This window comes from Oncorhynchus tshawytscha, linkage group LG03 (genome assembly GCF_018296145.1).
Source record: "Oncorhynchus tshawytscha isolate Ot180627B linkage group LG03, Otsh_v2.0, whole genome shotgun sequence".
Taxonomy (NCBI): Eukaryota; Metazoa; Chordata; class Actinopteri; order Salmoniformes; family Salmonidae; genus Oncorhynchus; species Oncorhynchus tshawytscha.
In genome coordinates, this window is record NC_056431.1 from 51,966,959 (window position 1) to 51,994,194 (window position 27,236).

Here is a 27,236-nt window from a genome sequence, read left to right on the forward strand (position 1 = left end):
TGGAAGAAGAAACGTGTTTTCGGTCTCGCGAATCGTTTTATTTATGTAAAAATGGTCAAATAAGTGCCATGAGAGAAACTAAGGCACCGGCTAAAGCTTTTTTGGCTCTGAATCTGAAAGAGGAGCCTGAATTCAAGACGAAAGTCCAGGAGATGAAGAAGCGACCCAAAAAGGTTGGTTTGCCCAAATTGCACTGGACTGAAATCCACATCATGCACGTGGGGCCAAGTTCTCAAGCTAGCTAGAGTTTTAATACCCAAAACCTATACATTTGATTCTAAACAATAGATGTGTTCGTTCATCTAATCACATTGTTTCCGCAAGGGGTGTGCTATAACCACATTATCCTGGTAGGTAGCTAACTAGCAAGCTAGCTAACATCACCCAAAATTCAACCCAGTTTCTAAACCCAGAGACGCAACATCGCGAGACTTCCGGGGACGCTTGCGAAGCAGACCAAATCCATTTTTATTGGTCACATACACGTGTTTAGCAGATGCTATTGCAGGTGTAGCGAAATTCTTGTGTTTCTAGCTCCAACAGTGCAGTAATATGTAACAAGTTATATCAAACAATTTCACAACAATACACACATTTTAAAGTGAAGGAATGGAATTAAAAATATATAAATATTTGGATGAGCAATGTCAGAGCGTCGTAGACTTAAGATACAGTATAACGTAAACTCACATAAACTCGTACATCGCCATGGTCCGTACAATTGCCCTTATTTTAGCGCCCCAAAAACGTAATAATTCCAGATGAACTGTAATGTCAATACCTTTGTAAAGCACAATTTCTCCCCTTTCCAACAGAATCAATTACATGACCTAAACACTGCCCGTTTCTGCATAATTCAAGCAGGCAATGAGCCCCGTCGGGATGGCCGGTGGGGAATCGAAACTAATAGTGAGAAGGAGAGATGTCGTGTGTGAAAATTGCTTTTTTTCACTCGATCTGTCCAACTTATCACCATATCGCCTCTAAAATTTAAATAAAACACTATAAAGAGTTTATATAATGTGTAATTACATACCTATTTGAAGGTTTGTGTCGAATTTGAATGAGGTTTTTAGGGCGGTGTTAAAGTGATCTTAAAAGTAAACAGCGGCTTTGAGAATGATGATTGCATGCAATGATGACGCAAAAAATTACTAGGTATCCCCCCCCCCTTACCCCCATCACTGTCCATTTCTTGTTTTTAAAGGATGAGAGAAGTGCTATACCTGGTGGAGAGAGATTGTAAGACAGAAATAGTTGCTTTATGCATGCTGTACATTACGACATGTCTAGATGTAATGGAGGGTCTGTTTTTTTCAACTTTTCTCCAATACTATACAGCCATTACCATGTCGATCAACGCTTGAATAGAAACCTAGTTCACACCCCCGTTTTTTGAAGTCAACACAGTCACTACAGTCCCATTAGTTTTCTTTGTAGCCTCGTTTGAATGTTGCGCACATTTGTACGGAATGGGGTGAGTTTACGTTATACATATGAGATGAGTAATGCAAAATATGTTAACAGTGACTACTGTTCCATTATTAAAGTGGCCAGTGATTTCAAGTCTGCCTATAGGTCAGCAGCCCCTAATGTGCTAATGATTGCTATTTAACAGTCTGATGGCCTTGAGATAGAGGTTGTTTTTCAGTCTCTCAGTCCCAGGTCGGATACACCTGTTCTGACCTCGACTTCTGGATGATAGCGGGGTGAACAGGCAGTGGTTCGGGTGGTTATTGTCCTTGATGATCTTTTTGGCCTTCCTGGCCGGTGTATGGGGTTTGAGATGTCAATGAGAGAAGTAAACCATTATTCCTTAGCTATTAATTTTCTTAATCTAAAGGCACAACCTAAATACGAGACAATGTCTGAAGTAGTTGAACATGTTATAACACCAATCTCGTGAAAGTGACAAACTGACACATTTTAGTTTTCCTCAAAAACAACTTTATATAAGGAGTGCCTTGGAGTTGAAGTAGTTTGGCGTGAGGTGACTATTAGACCCAATGACGTGATTCTGCACATTTTCTTATCTACCCAATGTCGCCATGACATCGCCTACAAACCTGATCAGGGATTTCTATAGGAGAAGTAGTTTTAGCACATCTTCACACTGTACTGTCTTTGGTTCACGCTTCGTGGGGTCGCCAGAATGCAGATGTTTCAGGGATACAGTATTTTCAACCTAACTTCCGTTTCCCCTAAAAAACAGTTGTGGAGACTCTACTCATACGTCCTTTTATGCCTGCTACGTTAGGTTACCCAACATTTGAGTGACAGCATTTATTTGACTTAAAAGTTAGTAGTTAGTTAGTTAGCTAACTACTAGCCAGCAGATCCGACCCGCATGCTTACAACTGCACTAAGATCGGATAGCATTCCTGTGTATTCATGGTTTGCATGTTTCGTTACAATATTGTTTTGAACATTCGTTTTGTACATCCTCGACTGAGCATTCTACACAATGCATTGTCAATGAGGGCTGATGAAGATTTAATCAAAAGTGCATTACAGTTGCTTGGAAATACAATGACATTAAGAGGGAGGCATAACTAGTAGGAAAACCTTTTGTCATTTTGATGTCGCTAGATTTACTTTAGATGCAGTATAACATTAGCTAGCTAGCTAAGATCGAGGGCTTGCTACCTGATTTTAGCTAGCTAACGTTACCATAGTGTAATTTAGACTAAACAGTAGTTAAACCCAGTTATTCTGGACAGAGGCTATCACCACTTTAGGGCACCACTATGGCACCGCTGGTAAAGGGTGGCTTGAGAGCATTCTTAACAATGGTATGACGCAATGGAGATGCAACCAAAGGATATTCATCCTTAAGTCTATTGATGCAGACATGCATCAATCTAATTAACATGATTTAAAAAATAGCCTTCAAAATCCGTCAATTTAAGATAATGTTTTTTTTGCATGGGCTGTGTCTCAATCCACTGCATCCACCTGTCTCAATCCACTGCATCCACCTATATCCACCTAATATGTTTTGCTCTACAACCCCGACAGGTTTCACAGGACTCGTCTGATAGTAACCTATACAAATGAATGCACGTATGTGGGTAGTTTTGTGCGACCCCTGCTGGAGAGTGAACTTTGAGTGATGTTAGCTAGCTAGCAAGGCAAGTTAGCTAGCTACCAGGCCTTAGCTACTGTTCACTAGCTAGCAGGCTAATGCGGCTATAGCACATCCCTTGTGGAAACAATGTGGTTGGATAAACTATAAAATGTATTGTATGAAAATGACAGTATACTTAAACTAGCAGTTGTTTAATTTATTCGGTGTAACAGTAAATGTTAATGATAATGGGACAATTCGGAGTACAACGAATTTCTACACATACACAATGTTCTGTCTTACCCACATTTTCCTCTTTCTTTACAGGGACAACAAACAAGTCCAAGAGTGATTTATGTTGGCCATCTTCCCACTGGGTTGTTTGAGCCTCAGCTCAAATCCTACATTGAACAGTTTGGAAATGTTGTCAGGTTACAACTGGCCAGGAGTAAAATGGAAAAAAAAACTTGGGATCCATTATCTTGAAAATGTAAGAGTGGAATGTGTGTGTGATGCACAGGTGTGAAGAATGGCACCGTCTGAAAATTACCTCAGATGTAACAGTTGTCTGTGGTGAGATAACTGTGCCGACAGTATTGTGGTACGTTAAGCTTATTGCCTGCTTTGTATAGCAGTGTGATTAAACCCATGTCCCAACATTACAGCCCTTGACTCATGGAAACAGCCATGCACCAATCAGATTTAGATACCATTGTTAGAGTTCATATTGGGAGGTGATACAGGCTAAATTATTTGACCTTATACCACAGTGTTGTTGAATATTCGTTTCTGATTGGCTAGAAGGGCATTTTACCCAGATATTGGGACAGTTGGATGTCCTGATTACTGAAAGACCAATGGATTTTTTAAAGGCTGGTGATGATTTTTGGGGATCAAAGAGGCAGATGGACAATATATATCAATATCATTAAATTGGAAAAATTGACCAAATTTCCCAGACAGCCATGTATGCATTATTGCATCTGTTTTAAAATCAAAGAAATGTGACTTAGATTAGTAAAAAACAAACTACATAACATAATGGTAATCATTTTATTTGAATGGTAAAATCTCTGAATAAACTGGGTAAATTAAGATGGAATAGGCCTACTCACAATACAGGTGAATGCATATTCAATAGGAATGTGTGCATTTGAGTTATTGATCTTGTTACGGCTGATCAGTAAAATATATATTTTTAAATTGGAAGAAGCCTTTGACTGCATTCTGAAGTGCCACAGTACACAGCAGTTATTGTTTAGGGAGCACAAAAGGGTTTACATCAGCAAGAGCAGTACAGGCCGTGCTCATGATTGAGAACACCTATCCATTGCAGTGTGTAATGCAGTGTAGCCTAGTTTTATATACGTCATTCCAGCAGCACAAAAACTAGAAGGAAGTACATTTTCTTAGAAATATGACTTTGCCATACCCTAGGCCTATAGTTTAGGCTATGGATAATTTTGAGACCACACTCTGCGCACTTGGTATAGTGTGCCCAGCAGGGAATCAGTGTTGAGGGGCACACATGGACATCACAAATTATCAAACTCTGAGCAATATGACATTTCATCAATTACAAATTACATGACCCTCCCTTGGACTAAAAAAAGACTAAACCCTCCCCCTGACTGAAATTGAAAAAAGCAGGACCCTCCCCCATTTTCCTCCGGGTAACAATTATGTACATTTTGACCACTCCCTTATCTGAAGAAATAATCCACCTTTTCATTTATTTAATTCTAGAATCATATGTTCAGGTTTAACATTTCCCCTAGCACTTGATGTCTTGTAGTGTGCGTGCATGTTGTGGGAGGAGAGCAGCAGACCCATTTCAGCTTTACCAGAACTGGGATAATAAAGTTCTATTGCATTCTCCAGGTAATCAGGTTCCTACTGAGGTGCATGAGGAGTTGTTTGTGGGATCACAGAGCGCTTTTAAGAAGCTGTAGCTCGCTACAACGAGACACACACCAGAGGAGGTCAAGGAGATGACCGGACGACTCCTACATAAAGAGGCCAAGCTCCGTAAAAGGCTGGCAGACAAGGGAATCCACTACGACTTCCCAGGGTTTGTAAGTGTTGCATTTGACTCATCGGTTCAAAATATATATATATATATTATATATATATTTTGTATTCCTGACTTTTTAAACTATTTTAACTTGCATTATTTTCTTGTAGCCTAATTGTAAACTCTCTTTTTGAAGGCTTCTCAAGTGCAACAGAAGAAAAATTTAGATGACACTGTGAATGCATCCACGTGTAATGAGGTAAGGACAATTAATCTGAACTAGGCAACACTTTTGTGAATGACTACATCAAAGTACACGATTGCAATTTTTTTATGCATTTAGCTTTGATTTAGGCACAGTCTGAAAATTCCCTTCGATTTGCCAGTTGCCTGGGGTGAGAACTGTGCCGACAGTATTGTGGTACGTTAAGCTTATTGCCTGCTCTGTATAGCAAGGTGATTAAACCCATGTGCCCACATTCACTTCGCAACATCTAACAAGTAAGGGATTCTTGCACTCGGTAGGAATTAACATGTTCCCATCCATGGAAGAAAATCATTGGAGATGCTAATAGAGCCCCATACCTCCAAAATGTAAAACGTTGTTTCTCTGTGTTGTAAGATTCTCTGTGTTAATATGTCTTTCTCCTCAAGACGTGACTCCAGTGTGAACCACCTCAGTTCTGGACAGGAGGAGGTCCATGAAGATCCAGGATGAGGATGGTGAAATCAAGAATACCCCCGCCCAAAAAAAGTCTAAAGGCAAATGTAAAGAGAAAGGGGGAAACCTAGTCAGACTGTACAACTGAACGCATTCAACTGAATGCCTTCCGCATTTAACCCCAACCCCTCTGAATCAGAGAGGTGCGGGGTGCTGCTTTAATCGATATCCGTGTCTTTGGCACCTGGGGAACAGCGGGTTAACTGCCTTGCTCTGGCAGAATGACAGATTTTTACCTTGTCTGCTCGGGAATACGATCGAGCAACCCAAGGAGCAGAGTCTGACTTAGATTCCTCCTCTGAGGAAGAGGAGACTGAGGAGGAGTCCTTCCTAGAAGGGAGTGAGAAGCCCACAACGTGTGAAGAGCCCTCAGGGGACAAGAGCCAGTCATATAGGAAGGAGCATAGTGAACGGATGTCAACGCCTTGTTGTTTAAGGGACAATGACTCAATTGAATTGCCTTGCTTGTAAAAATGTATCTGCTTTACAAGGTGGTTGGTCCTCTATATAATTGCACAGAGGAGAAGGACTAGAGAGTCAATGACTGTTTGACAGTGTTAGAGCCTATGCACCTGTATAGCACCTCCTAAATTCCCATAGCCAAGGCCTAAAATTAACACCTGCCAAATGTGGGTAGATTTTGGTATTTGCTGGTAAGATGTTGATTTCACCAGCCCAGTTGGGGGTGGTCAGGGCTCCACAGTGCAAGCATTTCACTCGCATTTGTGAATAAAAATAGTAGAAGTATGATGACATTTATATAAAATAAATGCTGGAGTAGCTGTTTTCAAATTATTTCTGCCGTTTTGTTTCAGAGCTGGTAAATTAATTCACAAAGTCAAAGAACTAGCAACGAATCCTGGGTTGCACCGCCGTCTCTCTGTTGTGTTGTTGCCATTGTTATCAACGTTCTACAGATGCCGCAGCATATTGATGTCTGACTGATGTTTAATGGAAAGTCTTTCTGAACAGGGCTAATGACTGTTTTTTGTCAAATTTACTCTATAGTGGCCTGGAAATACAATGACAAAAAAACCTTGTCATCATTATGTCAAGTATATTTATATATTTTTTAATTCACATTTTTTTATTTCATTTTTATCCACTGGGCTGATATGCTTGATCCATTTTTGCTGTAGCTTTCTGCTCCCCAGATTGCTGAATCATATTGAATCACCTGACTATGATATCTGGTACTATCCCCAAGGTTTGGAAGGTGGCCCATGTACTCCCCCTTCACAAAGGTGGAGACCCTTGTGACCTACAGTTGAAGTCGGAAGTTTACATACACCTTAGCCAAATACATTTAAACTCATTTTTCCACAATTCCTAACATTTAATCCTAGTAAAAATTCCCTGTCTTAGGTCAGTTAGGATCACCCCTTTATTTTAATAATGTGAAATGTCAGAATAATAGCAGAGAGATTTATTTTAGCTTTTATTTCTTTCATCACATTCCCAGTGGGTCAGAAGTTTACATACACTCAATTAGTATTTGGTAGCATTGCCTTTAAATTGGTTAACTTGGGTCAAACGTTTCGGGTAGACTTCCACAAGCTTCCCACAATAAGTTGGGTGAATTTGGGCCCATTCCTCCTGACAGAGCTGGTGTAACTGAGTCAGGTTTGTAGGCCTCCTTGCTCGCACACGCTTTTTCAGTTCTGCCCACAAATGTTCTATAGGATTCAGGTCAGGGCTTTGTGATGGCCACTCCAATACCTTGAATTTGTTGTCCTTAAGCCATTTTACCACAGCTTTGGAAGTATGCTTGTGGTCATTGTTCATATGGAAGACCCATTTGTGACCAAGCTTTAACTTCCAGACTGATGTCTTGAGATGTTGCTTCAATATATCCACATCATTTTCCTGCCTCATGATGCCATCCATTTAGTGAAGTGCACCAGTCCCTCCAGCAGCAAAGCACCCCCACAACATGATGTGCCACCCCTGTGCTTCAAGGTTGGGATGGTATTCTTTGGCTTGCAAACATCCCCTTTTTTCTCCAAACATAACGATGGTCATTGTGGTCAAATGATTCTATTTTTGTTTCATCAGATCAGAGGACATTTCTCCAAAAGGTATGATCTTTGTCCCCATGCGCAGTTGCAAACCATAGTCTGGCTTTTTTATGGCAGTTTTGGAGCAGTGGCTTCTTCCTTGCTGAGCGGCCTTTCAGGTTATGTCGATATAGGACTTGTTTTACTGTGGATATAGATACTTTTGTACCTGTTTCCTCCAGCATCTTCACAAGGTCCTTTGCTGTTCTGGGATTGATTTGCACTTTTCGCACCAAAGTATGTTAATCTCTAGGAGACAGAATGCTTCTCCTTCCTGAACGGTATGACGGCTGCGTGGTCCCATGGTGTTTATACCTGTGTACTATTGTTTGTACAGATGAACGTGGTACCTTCAGGCATTTGGAAATTACTCCCAAGGATGAACCAGACTTGTGGAGGTCTACAATTTGTTTTCTGAGGTCTTGGCTGATTTCTTTTGATTTTCCCATGATGTCAAGCAAAGAGGCACTGATTTTGGAGGTAGGCCTTGAAATGCATCCACAGGTACACCTCCAATTAACTCAAATTGTCATTTAGCCTTCCAGAAGCTTCTAAAGCCATGACATAATTTTCTGGAATTTTCCAAGCTGTTTAAAGGCACAGACAACTCAGTGTATGTAAACTTCTGACCCACTGGAATTGTGATTAAGTGAAATAATCTGCCTGTAAACAATTATTGGAGAAATTACTTGTGTCATGCACAAAGTAGATGTCCTAACCGACTTGCCAAAACTATAGTTTGTTTAAGAAGTTTGTGGAGTGGTTGAAGAATGAGTTTTAATGACTCCAACCTAAGTGTATGTAAACTTCCAACTTTATATAATTATCGCCATATTTCTAAACTTTCTTGCCTAGCTAAAATATTAGAATCTTTGGTTAATTCACAGCCAAGATCTTTATCTTTGAAATGTAATCGAAATGTCCATCAATCGGGTTTTAGACCAGGTCATAGCACTATCTCTGCTGCATCCCTAGTTATAAATTATGTGGTTAACTGTATGGATAAAAGGCAACATTGTGCTGCCCTCTTCATTGACCTGTCAAAGGCTCTCGATACTGTTGATCACTCACGGCTAATTCAGAGGCTTTCCTCAATTGGCCTAGACCAGGCTGCATGTAACTGGTTTACAAATTACTTGACAGATGGACCTCAGTGTATCGACTGATGGTGTTAAATCAGGTTTCCTGGATGTTACGAAAGGTGTCCTGCACAGGTCGATTCTGGGTCCTCTACCTTTTACAGTTTACATTAACAATATCGACTTTTCTGTAAAAAACGAACCTGCACTTGTATGCCAATGATATTGTTGTGTATGCTATTCCCCCCCATGGTTGACCAGGCTCTATCTGAACTACAGTCTGCCTTCATTGTATTAAAGAACATCTTTATTGACCTGAAATTAGTATTGAATGCAGGTTAAACTAAGTATATAATGTTCTCTAGAGCTCATAAAAATTACTCTGATTTAAGCATGTGTACTTTTGATGGTGTCCATATTGATGATAGTGTCCCTGCTTACAAATATCTGGATAGATGAAACGCTGTCTTTTAAAAAGCATATTGAGGCGTTAGTAAAGAAGCTGAGAATAAAAATGGGCTTCTATAGAAATAGATCCTGCCTCTCACTAAACAGTAGAAATCAGATTATTCAGTCGACGTTCCTATGGGTCCTAGACTATGACGACGTCTATATAAATGCAGCTGCCACTTCATTAAAGCCTTCAGATGCAGTTTATCATAGTGCACTGCACTTTATTATAGGCAATAATTTTAGTACTCATCACTGCATTCTCTATCAAAGTTGGTTGGCCCTCTTTGATGTCATGTAGGTTGATACATTGCTATGTTATTTGTGGAACAATCTTCAAAATGTTCTAAAATGTTATGTTTTGGTGCCTCTAGGGAAATTCAGAAGGATAATTGAGGACCTTAATACTGATTGTTTTTTTTTATGACCATGTGTTACTTTCTACTTGCATTTTGTATTTATATTGATGTGTAATTTATGGCTTTCTGTAAAAGAGACCTTGGTCTCAGTATGACTCCTTGATAAAATAAAGGTTAAATAGAACGTTTTAAAGAGATGGCAATGTTTGCATGAGTAACTAGTAGAAACGTTGTTTTCGCTTCCCTGGCAGTTGAAACTCAAACAGAAGTTATACTGCATCTGGAGACATCACAATGATGACAAGCTTTTTCTACTAATTTTTTGCCTCCTTTTGAAATGTCTTTGTGTTTCCAAGCCAAAGTAATGCATTTTAGACAAAATCTTAATCAGTTGCAATTGAGACTGCATTGGGTTGAATGCTCAGCTAGGCATCAATCCTAAAACGAACATTCCTAACATTATTGTGACGAAACGTGCAGCCATGAATATAGCCTATTCCAACTCGCGCTGCAACATTGCCTGGATGGGGGCTGTGCGCACGTGAAGAGCTATGCACAGACAAAAAAGTTGTTCTAATTTACTTGAAACAAAAGTCTAAAGTAAGACTTTGTCCTTGAGTTTGTTGGCAATTCACTATGTATTGTTCACAAGCAAAGTTGTTTTTCTATGTTTGAGTTTCAACTGCTAGGGAAGTGAAAACAACATTTCTACTAGTTAGACTCAATTCAAGGGGCATTATTGGCATGGGAAACATGTTTACATTGCCAACGCACCTGAAATGGATAAACAAAAGTGAAATAAACAGTAAATATTACACTCACAAGTTCCAAAATAATGGAGACATTTCAAATGTTATGTGTTATACAGTGTTGTAACGATGTGCAAATAGTTAAAGTACAAATAGGAAAATAAATAAATATAAATATGGGTTGTATTTACAATAGTGTTTGTTCTTCACTGGTTGCCCTTGTGGCAACAGGTCACAAATCTTGCTGCTGTGATTGCACACTGTGGTATTTCACCCAATCGAGATGGGAGTTTATCAAAATTGTGTTTTTCTAATTCTTTGTGGGTCTGTGTAATCTGAGGGAAATATGTGTCTCTAATATGGTCATACATTTGGCAGGAGGTTAGGAAGTGCAGCTCAGTTTCCACCTCATTTTGTGGGCAGTGTGCACACAGCCTGTTTTCTCTTGAGAACCAGGTCTGTCACTGTGTACAGTACTCTCTGTTTCGGGCCAAATAGCATTCTTGTTTGCTCTGTTAATTTTTTCCAATGTGTCAAGTAATTATATTTTTGTTTTCTCATGATTTGGTTTGGTCTAATTGTGTTGCTGTCCTGGGGCTCGGTGGGGTCTGTGTGTTTGAACAGAGCCCCAGGACCAGATTGCTTAAGGGACTCTTACAGGTTAATCTCTCTGTAGGTATTGGCTTTGTATTTGAAGGTTTGGGAATCGCTTCCTTTTAGGTGGTTGTAGAATTTAACGTCTCTTTTCTAGATTTAGATCATTAGCGGGTATCTGCTTAATTCTTCTGCATGCATTATTTGGTCATTTACATTGTACTCAGAGGATATTTTGCAGAATTCTGCATGCAGTCTCAATTTGGTGTGTCTCATTTTGTGAATTCTTGGTTGGTGAGTGGACCCCAGACCTCCCAACCATAAAGGGCAATGAGTTCTATAACTGATTCAAGTATTTTTTGCCAGATCCTAATTGGTATGTCAGATTTTATGTTCCTTTTGATGATGGCATAGAAGGCCCTTCTTGCCTTGTCCCTCAGATCGTTCACAGCTCTGTGGAAGTTAACTGTGGCGCTGATGTTTAGGCCGAGGTATGTATAGTTTTTTTCTGTGCTCTAGGGCAACGGTGTCTAGATTTAATTTGTATTTGTGGACCTGGCAACTGGACCTTTTCTGGAACACTATTACTTTTGTCTTACTGAGATTTACTGTCAGGGCCCAGGTCTGGATGAATCTATGCAGAAGATCTAGGTGCTGCTGTAGGCCCTCCTTGGTTGGTGACAGAAGTACCAGATCATCAGCAAACAGTAGACATTTGACTTCAGATTCTAGTAGGATGAGGCCGGGTGCTGCAGACTGTTCTAGTGCCCTTGCCAATTTGTTGATATACATGTTGAAGAGGGTGGGGCTTAAGCTGCATCCCTGTTTCACCCCACGGCCCTGTGGAAAGAAATGTGTGTTTTTTGCCCATTTTAACCGCACACTTGTTGTACATGGATTTTACAATATGTTTTTCCCCAACACCACTTTCCATCCATTTTTATAGCAGACCCTCATGCCATATTGAGTCAAGCTTTTTTGAAGTCAACAATGCATGAGCAGACTTTTCCTTTGTTTTGGCTGGTTTGTCAATTAGGGTGTGCAGGGTGAATATGTGGTCTGTTGTACGGTAATTTGGTTAAAAGCCCATTTGACATTTGCTCAGTATTCAGACCCTTTACTCAGTACTTTGTTGAAGCACCTTTGGCTGCTGGGCCCTCAGGTCATTTGTGCCTATGTAATGGATGTGAAACGGCTAGCTTAGTTAGCGGTGCGCGCTAAATAGCGTTTCAATCGGTGACGTCACTTGCTCTGAGACCTTGAAGTAGTAGTTCCCCTTGCTCTGCAAGGGCCGCGGCTTTTGTGGAGTGATGGGTAAAAATGCTTCTAGGGTGTCTGTTGTTGATGTGTGCAGAGGGTCCCTGGTTCGCGTCTGGGTATGGGCGAGGGGACGGTCTAAAGTTATACTGTTAAACCTAATGTGAATTATAATGTACCTGGGGGGACCCTAGTCTGTCCTCTAACAGCTCCAGGGCATGCCTAGTGTTTGGGCACCAGTGTTCTAGCCACTTTGTGTTGGGGAAAATGTTTATGCTCTTGAATGTATTTGGCATTTGAGTTAATGAGGAGCACAATTTCTGCTTTTGTGTGTCCCCAGTGGATGTGTGGGGGTTGTCAGGAAAGCTATCGGGGGAGCTGACAGGGAGTCTGTTGGGTTGGTGGGTCCTGTACTGTCTGTCCCATTGTGGTATTGAGGTTGTGGTCGAGGTCTGAGGTGGGCTGTTCTGCTGGCTTTTCAATCTCACAGGCACAAACATGACTCGAGTCACGTGACCACAGTAACCTCCCACTTTTAATTAAAGTAGCAGATTAATATTTTTTTCTCATCTGATATTTTGCTAAAAAGAGAGAAATTTAACAATATACCACATGACTTCTTACTAGTAACACATTTATTGTTTTAGAAACGTAACAAAGCATGCTCATCTGTTTTTTGTGTGTGTGTGTGTGTCTAATTTGAGCAACAACAAAAAATATTTTGGCTGGTAAAAAGAAAATCTGAGTGGCTGGTACTGTAGATTTATTTATCTAACTGCCACAGTGGCTGGTGGACCAAAAAGTTCATTTTATGCCCTGCTCACAGCTTTACCATAAAGTGAAGTGAATTCTCAACAACAAAGGATCATAATTACTTGTGTCCTGCCTGAGGCGGCTCTGAAGTGAGCCACACATTTTTGTAAATATAACAAACCATGAGAAAATACCCATTCTCAATATTGATCATGTCGCATTTGACATTACATGGACTCTAGCCATACTGACTAAAATTGTAATTATTTTTTAATTCTATATAAACTTGGACTCATGCTTCTCTTATCCATCTGCAGTTATGCTTGATAAGGTTTATTTGTCAATGTGCTTTGATATTTTGGGTTGTGAAATAAATATGGTAACATCAAAATGTATTTGTTGCATACACAGTATAGCAGATGTTATAGCAGACGCAGCAAAATGCTTATGTTACTAGCTCCAAACAATGCAGTAAAATGTCAAACAAGTACACATCTTTTTATAGGCTATTTTTTTTTTTACAAGAAATATTGGAACTAGGTCAACATTGGATCATTCAGAGATCCTCACTGAACTTCTGGAGAGAGTTTGCTGCACTGAAAGTAAAGGGGCTGAATAATTTTGCACGCCCAATTTTTCAGTTTTTGATTTGTTAAAAAAGTTTGAAATATCCAATAAATGTCGTTCCACTTCATGATTGTGTCCCACTTGTTGTTGATTCTTCACAAAAAAAATACAGTTTTATATCTTTATGTTTGAAGACTGAAATGTGGCAAAAGGTCGCAAAGTTCAAGGGGGCCCGAATACTTTCGCAAGGCACTGTAATCCAATTGACGACCAAAATAGCACTGTAACAGTAAACCAGATGCAATCTTTACACTAGATATACTAAGAATATGTACAGCAGTAGATACTGTATATTTGTGAGCTTTGTCAAGAATCCAGTATATAAATAAATATGTGGTGTGTATAAAGTGTAACTAAAATGCAATGTGGAATGCAGTGTTTAAATACACGGTACAAAACCCCATGGCAAATGGATAGGATTGTAGGAAATTAGCATCCGGAATATAAATATTTGTGAATGTTGTGTAGACAGTATATGAAAAGAAAAGTTATGTACAGCAGTAGTTATAGGATAAGCCTTGAATAGAAAACTGTATATAAACTCAGCAAAAAAAGAAACGTCCCTTTTTCAGTACCCTGTCTTTGAAAGATAATTTGTAAAAATCCAAATAAATTCACAGATCTTCATTGTAAAGGGTTTTAACACTGTTTCCCATGCTTGTTCAATGAATCATAAACAATTAATGAACATGCCCCTGTGGAATGGTCATTAAGACACTAACAGCTTACAGATGGTAGGCAATTAAGGTCACAGTTATGAAAACTTAGGACACTAAAGAGGCCTTTCCACTGACTCTGAAAAACACCAAAAGAAAGATGCCCAGTGTCCCTGCTCATCTGCGTGAACGTGCCTTAGGCATGCTGCAAGGAGGCATGAGGAAGGCAGATGTGGCCAGGGCAATACATTGCAATGTCCACACTGTGAGACGCCTTCGACAGTGCTACAGGGAGACAGGACGGACAGCTGATTGCCCTCGCAGTGGCAGACCATGTGTAACAACACCTGCACAGGATCGGTACATCCGAACATCACACCTGCGGAACAACAACTGCCCGAGTTACACCAGGAACGCACAATCCCTCCATCAGTGCTCAGACTGTCCACAATAGGCTGAGAGAGCCTGGATTGAGGGCTTGTAGGCCTGTTGTAAGGCAGGTCTTCACCAGACAACACCGGCAACAACGTCGCCTATGGGCACAAACCCACCGTCGCTGGACCAGACAGACAGGACTGGCAAAAAGTGCTCTTCATCTGACGAGTCACGATTTTGTCGCACCAGGTGTGATGGTCGGATTCGCGTTTATCGTCGAAGGAATGAGCGTTACACCGAGGCCTGTACTTTGGAGCGGGATCGATTTGGAGGTGGAGGATCCGTCATGGTCTGGGGCGGTGTGTCACAGCATCATCGGACTGAGCTTGTTGTCATTGCAGGCAATCTCAACGCTGTGCGTTACAGGGAAGACATCCTCCTCCCTCATGTGGTACCCTTCCTGCAGGCTCATCCTGACATGACCCTCCAGCATGACAATGCCATACTGCTCGTTCTGTGCGTGATTAGGCATGCAAGACAGGAATGTGACCGTGTTCTGCCATGGCCAGCGAAGAGCCCGGATCTCAATCCCATTGAGCACGTCTGGGACCTGTTGGATCGGAGGGTGAGGGCTAGGGCCATTCCCCCCCAGACATGTCTGGAAACTTGCAGGTGCCTTGGCAGAAGAGAGGGGTAACATCTCACAGCAAGAACTGGAAAATCTGGTGCAGTCCATGAGGAGATGCACTGCAGTACTTAATGCAGTCGTTTTGCCATACCAGACACTGACTGTTACTTTTGAGTTTGACCCCCCTTTGTTCAGGGACACATTATTCCATTTCTGTTAGTCACATGTCTGTGGAACTTGTTCAGTTTACAGTATGTCTCAGTTGTTGAATCTTGTTATGTTGATACAAATATTTACAAGTTAAGTGTGCTGAAAATATACGCAGTTGACAGTGAGAGGACGTTTCTTTTTTTTGCTAAGTTTACATATAAAATGTCCAGAGTTGAATTATTATTATATATATGTTTTATTTAACCTTTATTTAATTAGGCAAATCAATTAATAACAAATTCTTATTTACAATGATGGCCTACCCTGTGCACCACCCCTATGGGACTCCCTATCACGGCCGGTTGTGATATAGTCTGGAATCGAACCAGGGTATGCAGTGATGCCTCTAGCACTGAGACGCAGTGCCTTAGACCGTTGCACCACTCGGGAGCCCCAATGACTATGTACAGCTGTCTCTAAGGTTCAGGACAGGGTACTGGCCGGAGGTATGCTAGTGATGACTGTTTAAGAGTGATGGCCTGGAGACAGAAGCTGTTTATCAGTCTCGGTCCCAGCTTTACTGTATCTGTAATGTCTCTGTCTTCTAGATGTAGCTGGGTGAACAGCCTGTGGCTCAGGTCCTTGATGATCTCCTTGGACTTCCTGTTACACAGGGTGCTGTAGATATCCTGTAGGGCAGGCAGTGTGCCTGGGATGATGTGGTGGAAAAAGTACCCAGTTGTTATACTTGAGTAAAAGTATAGATACCTTAATAGGTTAATCAAGTGAAAGTTACCCAGTAAAATGTAGTATTTGGTTATAAATATACTTAAGTATCAAAAGTTAATGTAATTGTTCAAATATTTGTATTTTATATTATTTCACCATTATTTAACCAGGTAGGCAAGTTGAGAACAAGTTCTCATTTACAATTGCGACCTGGCCAAGATAAAGCAAAGCAGTTCGACACATACAACAACACAGAGTTACACATGGAGTAAAACAAAAATGCAATCAATAATACAGTAGAAAAATAAGTCTATATACGATGTGAGCAAATGAGGTGAGATAAGGGAGGTAAAGGCAAAAAAAAGGCCATGGTGGCGAAGTAAATACAATATAGCAAGTAAAACACTGGAATGGTAGATTTGCAGTGGAAGAATGTGTGAAGTTGAAATAGAAATAATGGGGTGCAAAGGAGCAAAAAGAAATAAATACAGTAGGGGAAGAGGTAGTTGTTTGGGCTAAATTATAGATGGGCTATCTACAGTAATCTGTGAGCTGCTCTGACAGGTGGTGCTTAAAGCTAGTGAGGGAGGTAAGTGTTTCCAGTTTCAGAAATGTATGTAGTTCGTTCCAGTCATTGGCAGCAGAGAACTGGAAGGAGAGGTGGCCAAAGGAAGAATTGGTATACTTAAGTATCAAAAGTAAACATAGCAAATGCCTTATATTAAGCAAAGTAGATGGCACCATTTTCTTGTTTTAAAAATGTACAGACAGCCAAAGGCACACACTCAGACATCTATACTTTTATAAAGAATGCATTTGTATTTTGTGAGTCCGCCAGGTCAGAGGCAGTAGGGATGGCCATGTGTTCTCTTGATGAGTGAGTGAATTCGTCCATTTTCCTGTCCTGTTAAGCATTCAAAATATGAGTACTTTTGGGTGTCAGGGAAAATGTATGGAGAAAAAGTACATTATTTTCTTTAGGAATATAGTAAAGTAAAAGTTCAGATTCCCCCCAAAACTACTTTAGTAGTACTTTAAAGTATTTATACTTAAGTACTGGGGCTGATCTCGCCAACCTCTGGAGAGCCCTGCAGTTGCGGGCAGTGCTGTTGCCGTATCATGCGGCGTTACAGCATCTAGAAGTTTGTGAGGGTCTTATGGGCGTTGGTCCTCAGTGATGTGCACGCCTAGGAACTTTAAGCTTTTTAGCCTCTCCATAGCGGCCCATTCGATGTGGATGGGCGATCTGTATTTAACATATGATCTGTAATAAATATAATATATACTATTCAATTAAATTTCAATTTGACACCAAATGTAAAACTATTCTCTATTTAGGCCACACGATGTCACCAAAGACTCGTGGCACTGGCTTGACAGGTTTCAGAGCATCGGAATGGGAGTCAAATGGGTGGCACAATTTCGCCTCCCTTTAGTTCTAAAGGTTCTGAGTTGCTGTAGCACTCTCTTCAAATGAAGAAACGATGCATTCACGGAAGTACTGGTTACATAGATGGCCATGTGATCCAGGAAATGAAATATATTTATCTAGTAGAGTGAAGTAGTGAACAACAGAAATGTGCATGCGTCAATTTCCAAGTGCCAAAATCCCCAGATTGACGCGTGCGCACGACAATCCCATTCTTTGTCCACCAAACGGCATTCCGGGGTGGAGACTGAGGTGCCTCGATGCTACTGTCATAACCCGACAATATTTACAAAGCTGTTAGACTTCAGATATTTGTGTTGCTCTTTCTGAACAGGGTATGGTAAGTACGATATTAACCTATTCAAATGTATTCATGCATGCTTTCATTCAGAGTAGATCCTCACATTGTGTGTTCTGGCAGCTACACTAGCTGTGTGTGATCGGACGTTTAGCTAGCTAATCAATGAAAAAGGGTTAGCGCCATCTAGCTTGCTTGCTAGCTAGCTAGTTCGTTCAAATATAGGGTTTCTACTGTAGCGGTTGACTCCGATCCATAGGAACACTCGTCAAAATATGCGGTTATTTTTATTGTGTTTCCACTGAACTACTGCATTTTTGGTTTATTTGAACCAGATAGAGCCTGACTAAGTAATAACGGTTTAGCAATATGAGTGATACGAATGGATACGGCTGCTGTTGCTTTGAGTTATCTGTCAGCCACAAGCAAATACAAAAACTAGCTAGGTAATGTTAACTACAGTACTAGGCTACTGTACAAAGATTCAAACACAAGGATGTTGGTCAGAATTATATCTGTTCATTCATTGTAGCTAAACGTTTGGTTTCTCTGACGTACATTCAGACAGTGTAAATAACAAAACAAAAGAATGGTGTCGTACAAGTCCTACGTTTGTTCTATGACTGCTTAGTTTGTGGGTAGCTTTAGGACACTGCATCGGGAGTCTGTGTATTGATTGGACACCAACCAAGTAAGACTCACGATGATGTGTCCCAGAGCTAGGTTGTGGGTCTGAAAGTCTTTGTTTGAATAATCCTTTGTGAGTGTGCTGTGTCTTCATGCAATCTGACAGTACCCACAAACTGAGAACCATGCTAATAAAACCGTACAGTTGACATGAAATTAGATGATATAACCTGGTCCCAAAATTCACATGGCATAACAACTACCATGGGAGTTAGTAAAACAACACAGACTTAGGCCAGGGTATATCACTGCTGCATTTACAGTTATTTATTTGACAGATATTTCATATAAGATATACTTCATGGTTCTTAGTATGTGGGTAATGTCAGAATTTCTGGCAGTGCAAATCTCTTAGCCCTTTACCAGTTTGGCATATCTGACCAAACACTTTGACTACAAATGTATTGTCCAGACAGAGACATATTCTACGTACTTAGGAGAAGTAGGCATTGCTCGCTGGCAGGTCACTTCATACACAAACAAAGCCATCTTATTTGCAGTGAACAAGCTGTCAGCATGTCAAAGAGAGAGAGAGCAAGTGGTATGAATGTGTTTGAAATGGCATGTGTCAACGCTGCAGTAACACACTGGGTTTGGGTGCTCCCGTGAACTCTTCACTGACCCCAGTTGCTATGGCAGCAGGTTGTTGAGCATTTACTATTTGAAGAGAGGAGGGTGGGATTGTGTTAACTGTCTCCCCTTCTCTATCCTTGACCCCGGTAGGGCTTCCTGGGAACCAGGGACCACTAAGTTATGAAGCTCTTTCCTTCCAGACCTTCCCTGTACTCCAGTTACTGTCACAGCCTAAGCTTTACCCGCTGCTGCTCTCCCAACCACCATCTCTGCTCTCCCAACCACCATCTCTGCTCAGCCTGGTACTAGCAGCTTGGCTCAGACTCACTTCATCACAAAGAAGAAAAAAAGAGAAAGAGAGAGGGAGAAGAGATCCCTCCCCAGCTGCCATCCAGACACACATGGTGCATAGCTGCCATTCTCTAGCCTCCATCTATCTCCGTGACCCGGCCTCCAGCTAGCTCCTGGCACACATCACATAGCCTAGCCTAGCCCAAGGCGCTCCCAAGGGATATAAATAGGCAGCATCCAGCTAGTGTGTGGAGTGTGCACTTGTTTCCTTTTTTCCCCGGGTCATACACACGCCTAGTAGGGGTCACACCCATTTGTTTTCTGTCTTCCCTCTGCCTGGAGCAGTGGTAGTTAGTGGTGGGACCGAGGAGAGAGTGACGAGGCAGAGACCATGGAGGTCAATATGGAGTATTGTCTGGCCCAGGTGGTGCAGAAAGACCTGGGGCGGAAGGTGCAGGTGGGACAGGAGCTCATAGATTACATCATGGATAAGGACAAGTCCCAGGACCTGGAGCAAGACCAGACGGCTCTGGACAGGATGGTGGACGGCATCGCTACCACCTGGGTCAACTCCTCCAATTTCAAGGTAAGAAGGGTATTCATACCCCTTGATGTATTCCTTATTTTGTTGTGTTACAGCCTGAAATGAACATTTTGTTAAATAAAACATTTTCTGTAACTAGGACACTCAAACAGTCAATGTCGTATTGGTAAGCAACTGCAGTGTATATTTGGCCTTGTGTTTTAGGTTAGTGTCCTGCTGAAAGGTGAATTTGTCTCCCAATGTCTGTAGGATAGCAGACTGAATCAGGGTTTCCTCTAGGATTTTGCCAGTGCTTACCTCTTCTGTTTCTTTTTATCCTGAAACTCCCTAGTCCTTGCCGATGACAAGCATACCCATAAAATTATGCAGCCACCACGGTGCTTGAAAATATGGAGAGTGGAACTCAGTAATATGTTGTATTGGGTTTGCCCCCAACATAACACTTTGTATTCAGGACATAAAGTTAATTTCTTTGCCATGTTTTTTGCAGTTTTACTTTTGTGCCTTATTTCAATCAGGAGGCATGTATAATACTATTTTTATTCTGTACAGTCTTCCTTCTTTTCACTCTATATAATTTAGGTTAGTATTGTGGAGTAACTAGAATGTTTTTGATCCATCCTTTTCTCCTATCACAGCCATTAAACTCTGTAACTCTTTTAAAGTCACCATTGGCCTCATGGAGAAATTCCTGAGCAGTGTCTTCCTTTCCGGCAACTGAGTTAGTAAGCACGCCTGTATCTTTGTAGTGATTGGGTGTATTGATACTTTGAACTTCCAAAGTGTAGTTGATAACTTAACCATGTTCAAAGGGCTATTAATATCTGCTTTTTTTATTGCTACCCATCTACCAATAGGTTCCCTTCTTTGCAAGGCATTGGAAAACCTCCCTGGTCTTTGGTTGAATCACTGTTTGAAATTCACTGCTTTACTGAGGGACCTTACAGATAATTGTATGTTTGGGGTACAGAAATCAGATAATCATTCAAAAATCATGTTAAACACTATTATTGTAGGGGCCTCCCGACGTGGTGCAGCGGTTTGGGGGGGGGCTTTACTTGTCCTATCGCGCTCTAGCGGCGGGCCGGGTGCCTACAGGCTGACTTCGGTCGTCAGCGAATGGTGTTTCCTTCGACACATTGGTGCGGCTGGCTTCTGGATTAAGCAGGCGGGTGTTAATAAAAAGAGCAGTTTGGCTGTTCATGTTTTGGAGGACGCATGACTAGACCTTTGCCTCTCCTGAGCCCATTGGGGAGTTGCAGCGATTTTATTTATTTATTTATTTCACCTTTATTTAACCAGGTAGGCTAGTTGAGAACAAGTTCTCATTTACAACTGCGACCTGGCCAAGATAAAGCATAGCAGTGTGAACAGACAACAACACAGAGTTACACTTGGAGTAAACAATAAACAAGTCAATAACACAGTAGGGGAAAAAATAGTATATACAGTGGGGCAAAAAAGTATTTAGTCAGCCACCAATTGTGCAAGTTCTCCCACTTAAAAAGATGAGAGAGGCCTGTAATTTTCATCATAGGTACACTTCAACTATGACAGACAAAATGAGAAAAAAAATCCAGAAAATCACATTGTAGGATTTTTTATGAATTTATTTGCAAATTATGGTGTAAAATAAACTTTTGTTATTGACCAAATACTTATCTCAATACTTTGTTATATACCCTTTGTTGGCAATGACAGAGGTCAAATGTGTTCTGTAAGTCTTCACAAGGTTTTCACACACACTTGCTGGTATTTTGGCCCATTCCTCCATGCAGATCTCCTCTAGAGCAGTGATGTTTTGGGGCTGTTGCTGGGCAACACGGACTTTCAACTCTCTCCAAAGATTTTCTATGGGGTTGAGATCTGGAGACTGGCTAGGCCACTCCAGGACCTTGAAATGCTTCCTACGAAGCCACTCCTTCGTTGCCCGGGCGGTGTGTTTGGGATCATTGTTATGCTGAAAGACCCAGCCACGTTTCATCTTCAATGCCCTTGCTGATTGAGTGTGAACCTCCTTCCATCTCACGATACTATGGCCCCATTCATTCTTTCCTTTACACGGATCAGTCGTCCTGGTCCCTTTGCAGAAAAACAGCCCCAAAGCATGTTTCCACCCCCATGCTTAACAGTAGGTATGGTGTTCTTTGGATACAACTCAGCATTCTTTGTCCTCCAAACACGAGTTGAGTTTTTACCAAAAAGTTATATTTTGGTTGTCATATGGTCAGATGAATTCTCCCAATCTTCTTCTGGATCATCCAAATGCTCTCTAGCAAACTTCAGACGGGCCTGGACATGTACTGGCTTAAGCAGGGGGACACGTCTGGCACTGCAGGATATGATTTCCCTGGTGGCGTAGTGTGTTACTGATGGTAGGCTTTGTTACTTTGGTCCCAGCTCTCTGCAGGTCATTCACTAGGTCCCCCCGTGTGGTTCTGGGATTTTTGCTCACTGTTCTTGTGATCATTTTGACCCCACGGGGTGAGATCTTGCGTGGAGCCCCAGATCGAGGGAGATTATCAGTGGTCTTGTATGTCTTCCATTTCCTAATAATTGCTCCCACAGTTGATTTCTTCAAACCAAGCTGCTTACCTATTGCAGATTCAGTCTTCCCAGCCTGGTGCAGGTCTACAATTTTGTTTCTGGTGTCCTTTGACAGCTCTTTGGTCTTGCCCATAGTGGCGTTTGGAGTGTGACTGTTTGAGGTTGTGGACAGGTGTCTTTTATACTGATAACAAGTTCAAACAGGTGCCATTAATACAGGTAACGAGTGGAGGACAGAGGAGCCTCTTAAAGAAGAAGTTACAGGTCTGTGAGAGCCAGAAATCTTGCTTGTTTGTAGGTGACCAAATACTTATTTTCCACCATAAATTGCAAATAAATTCATTAAAAATCCTACAATGTGATTTTCTGGATTTTTTTCTCATTTTGTCTGTCATAGTTGAAGTGTACCTATGACGAAAATTACAGGCCTCATCTTTTTAAGTGGGAGAACTTGCACAATTGGTGGCTGACTAAATACTTTTTTGCCCCACTGTACATTGTGTGCAAAAGGCATGAGGAGGTTGGCGAACAATTTAGCAGATTAACACTGGAGTGATAAATGATCAGATGGTCATGTGCAGGTAGAGATACTGGTGTGCAAAAGAGCAGAAAAGTAAATAAAAACAGTATGGGGATGAGGTAGGTAAATTGGGTGGGCTATTTACTGATGGACTATGTACAGCTGCAGCGATCGGTTATCTACTCAGATAGCAGATGTTTGAAGTTGGTGAGGGAGATAAAAGTCTCCAACTTCAACGATTTTTGCAATTCGTTCCAGTCACAGGCAGCAGAGAACTGGAAGGAAAGGCGGCCAAATGAGGTGTTGGCTTTAGGGATGGTCAGTGAGCTACACCTGCTGGAGCGTGTGCTACGGGTGGGTGTTGCCATCGTGACCAGTGAACTGAGATAAAGCGGAGCTTTACCTAGCATGGACTTGTAGATGACCTGGAGCCAGTGGGGCTGGCGACGAATATGTAGGGAGGGCCAGCCGACTAGAGCATACAGGTCGCAGTGGTGGGTGGTATAAGGTGCTTTAGTGACAAAACAGACGGCACTGTGATAAACTGCATCCAGTTTGCTGATTACAGTATTGGAAGCTATTTTGTAGCTGACATCGCCGAAGTCGAGGATCGGTAGTATAGTCAGTTTTACTAGGGTAAGTTTGGCGGCGTGAGATAGCTCGCAATTGGATATCACCCCTTTGTTAAATTGGGGAGAAAAGAGGGGGTAGAGTGAGTCCATGTGACTTGTTAAGCACATTACACCTGAACTAATTTAGGCTTGCCATAGCACTTAATACTTATTGACTCAAGACATTTCAGCTTTTCATTTTTAATTCATTTGTAAAAAATAAACAAAATTCCACTTTGACATTATGGGGTATTGTGTGTAGGTCAGTGACACAAAATCTCAATTAAATCCATTTTAAATTCAGGCTGTAACACAACAAAATGTGGAAAAATTCAAGCGGTGTGAAAACTTTCTGAATGCACTGTACAGTTAGCTCCATGTCTGTCATCACGTAGAGATATGAAGGTTCATGAGTGTAGCTAGCTGCATGTCATCGTTCAATAGAGAGAGATATCAGTCACTGGAGATATTGAGAGTAGAGTATTGATATTCACTATTGGATGTTCTTATAGGCACTATAGTATTGCCAGCCTAATCTCGGAAGTTGATAGGCTTGAAGTCATAAACAGCGCAATGCTTGAAGCATTGTGAAGAGCAGCTGGCAAACGCAGGGAAGTGCTGTTTGAATGAATGCTTACGAGCCTGCTGCTGCCTACCACCACTCTGTCAGACTGCTCTATCAAATATCAAATCATAGACTTAATTATAATATAATAAACACACAGAAATATGAGCCTTAGGTCAATAATATGGTCAAATCCAGAAACTTTTATTTAGAAAACAAAACGTTTATTCTTTCAGTGAAATAAGGAAAACAGTTCCGTATTTTATCGAATGGGTGGCAACCCTAAGTCTAAATATTGCTGTTACATTGTACAACCTTCAATGTTATGTCATAATTATGTAAAATTCTGGCACATTAATTACGGTCTTTGTCAGGAAGAAATGGTCTTCACACAGTTCACAATGAGCCAGGCGGCCCAAACTGCTGCATATTACCTGACGCGAATGCGCTTTTGTTAAATCATCACCCGTTTGGCGAAGTAGGCTGTCATTCGATGATAAATTAACAGGCACCACATTGATTATATGCAATGCAGGACAAGCTAGTTAAACTAGTAATATCATCAATCATGTGTAGTTAACTAGTGATTATGTTAAGATTGATTGTTTTTTATAAGATATGTGTCATGCTAGCTAGCAACTTACCTTGGCTCCTTGCTGCACTCGCGTAACAGGTGATCAGCCTGCTACGCTGTTTCCTCGTGGATTGCAATGTAATTGGCCATAATCGTCATCCAAAAAGGCCGATTTACCGATTGTTATAACTTGAAATCGTCCCTAATTAATTTGCCATGCCGATTAATCGGTCGACCTCTAATTGAGAGTAGGGCTGTTGCGTTGACGGTATTACTGCCACACTGGCGTTCACGAGTCATGAAAGCAGTCAAATTCCACGTGACCGTTTAGTCACGGTAATTAGGCTTTTCCAAGCGCTGATGCTGCTCATGGTCATTAGAAGCCTACCAAACTTGCTAACTGCCTTGTTCTCTACATTCTATTGTCCCTCTAATCACTCTGACATCAATGCAAATGTATTTGAAAATCTAATCAAACACTTCATGAGCTCATGTTGCGCAACATTTCTATAGGCTATGCAATTGTGTGAGAGAACTGAGTGATGGCCTCTACTAAAAAGAGGATCCCATCAGCTTTCTATTGGCTAGGCCTACTTCTCAGCTTTCCTAATATTAAGCACATTTTTTATCTTTACAACTGGAGTATAGCCTACTAGGCTGGCATGAAAATGAAAATAGTTGTCGATTCGCTAATTAAAGTGCATAAATGCCATGTAAAATAAAAAGTAATAATGCCACGAAATTCTAAGCAAATCTTGTCTGCTAAATTAACTAGTGTAGCCCAGATCAGGACCTAACATAAGGACAACTCAGAGTATGCTATACTGTTCTTCTGAAATAGGTCTAAAGAAGCATGTCGTCTATCTAAAATAAATCATGGATTTATTGTGAAGGTGTTCCAAAGGTCTGCGTCAGTGGCTTGTAGGAGATGCTAAATGTGTTTGCTAATTAACGGTCAATTACCGGGAGGCCGACATTTATTAGCTTGACAATCACCAGATGACTAAATTTTGTGACCACCACAGCCCTATGTGAGAGCATCAAATGGATGCAGGCTGAAGGGCTTGCTTTCAAGAGATGATTCAGGGGAATTGGACAGTTAGAGCAAGGAAAAGAAGTTAAGAGAGGTTTTACTGGTTGGTCAGACTGTCCAATATCCTTTGTCCTTAGGCTGTCGTGGAGCATGTTCAGTTGGTAGACAGAGTAGGCTAATGGCATCGATCCTGTGTTGGAATTCGAACATTAGCCTGTTGGTTTTCAGAGGTCAGAGTAAATTTGCCATGTCATCCGAGTAATTCAATAGTCACCAACATAATCACGCTTTTCAGATGAAAGATTGGAATAGACATCTTTTTGGGGGGGGAAAGCACACTTTCATTTCAGATAGTTGGACACATTTGATGATCATTTTATGTGCTCTGAGAACAATTATGTTAGAATTAATGCTGATTTGTAAAGGAAGCATCTTCGATTAAGTGGTGTCATTAAGTTTAATGACATGAATCCACAAACATGATTAAAACATGAATGTCATATATTATGCTGCTGTCCCATAAGATATCCGCTCCAAAGCAGATCTTAACAGGGTAATGGTTTAAAATCTCCTTACCATGCATGTTTTTTTACAGCAATAAACTGGCCTATGTATGTAGCATATGTTATGTGCCTGGGACAAACGGACGAACTCCACTGAATTAGAATGGCAGTACGGACATTTTACCTGAATCCTTCCTTCCCAATTCTCGAAGAATCACTTCTCCTGAATAACGTGAGATGCATTGCACCTTAACATAAACTCAATCGTTCCCCTTCAAAAACAGATATTCATACAAAAATGATTACATAGGCCTATGACTTATCTATCACAATTGTGAGGACATCAACAGGCCAATTTATCAATGTGCCTTTTCTTTCCCATCTGTCTGTGTTGATATTTCCTGTTATTATTTACAAAGCTGGTGATTTCTTGTTGTGATACGTAGTTTATTGTATGCTGGTACCGCAGATCTCTATCTGAACAAAGCCATACTTGCCCTGGCCTACATAGTTTAGTTGGATTCAGACATTTGTGTCTGCCCTGTTTTGCACCCTTGCAGTCTTTGTGTTTAGCTGTTTCTGCCTCAGGCCCTCTGAGCTGGTAAACTAAGGCAGAGCACTAGAAGGTGGTCTTTAGGACCTGAAAGCTGTGTTGAAAAAGAGAGAGGCCTCATTGGAGATGCCCTGGCCTGGCTACTGCTTGGATGAAGGGACTCCATAGAGGTTCAGTGATGACTAAGTGAGAGGGGTTCAGGCATGGGGCTCCACAGGTCCTAAGAGGGTTGTAATCACTTTT

At 41.1% G+C, this 27,236-nt stretch overlaps 1 protein-coding gene, 1 long non-coding RNA gene and 2 other non-coding genes across 31 annotated transcripts in view; all 4 read left to right on the forward strand.

The window, feature by feature from the left end:
* The first annotated feature begins 38 nt into the window (after positions 1 to 38).
* LOC112238661 lies at positions 39 to 6,597 on the forward strand. 2 transcript variants are annotated; one of them, XR_002951663.2, is made up of 5 exons: positions 39 to 173; positions 3,395 to 3,668; positions 4,949 to 5,142; positions 5,278 to 5,340; positions 5,736 to 6,597. It is a non-coding gene; the product is annotated as an uncharacterized LOC112238661 (long non-coding RNA). The 2 variants fall into 2 exon arrangements; XR_002951666.2 differs by having other exon boundaries at positions 3,395 to 3,557.
* Positions 3,602 to 3,729, forward strand: LOC112246357. The gene has a single exon (XR_002952913.1). It is a non-coding gene; the product is annotated as a small nucleolar RNA ACA64 (small nucleolar RNA).
* Positions 5,438 to 5,563, forward strand: LOC112246365. The gene has a single exon (XR_002952915.1). It is a non-coding gene; the product is annotated as a small nucleolar RNA ACA64 (small nucleolar RNA).
* Positions 6,598 to 17,899: 11,302 nt separating the features above from the next.
* Positions 17,900 to 27,236, forward strand: part of clasp1a (cytoplasmic linker associated protein 1a) — a 98,280-nt gene continuing 88,943 nt past the window's right edge. For 26 of the 27 annotated variants that reach the window (XM_042319552.1, XM_042319592.1, XM_042319582.1 and 23 more), the window contains exons 1-2: positions 17,900 to 18,034; positions 19,403 to 20,129. In XM_042319552.1, the coding sequence (XP_042175486.1) occupies positions 19,935 to 20,129 (195 nt within the window). In that variant the 5' untranslated portion in view covers positions 17,900 to 18,034; positions 19,403 to 19,934. The remainder of the gene's footprint in view (positions 18,035 to 19,402; positions 20,130 to 27,236) is intronic. The other variant, XM_042319554.1, reaches the window with a different exon arrangement.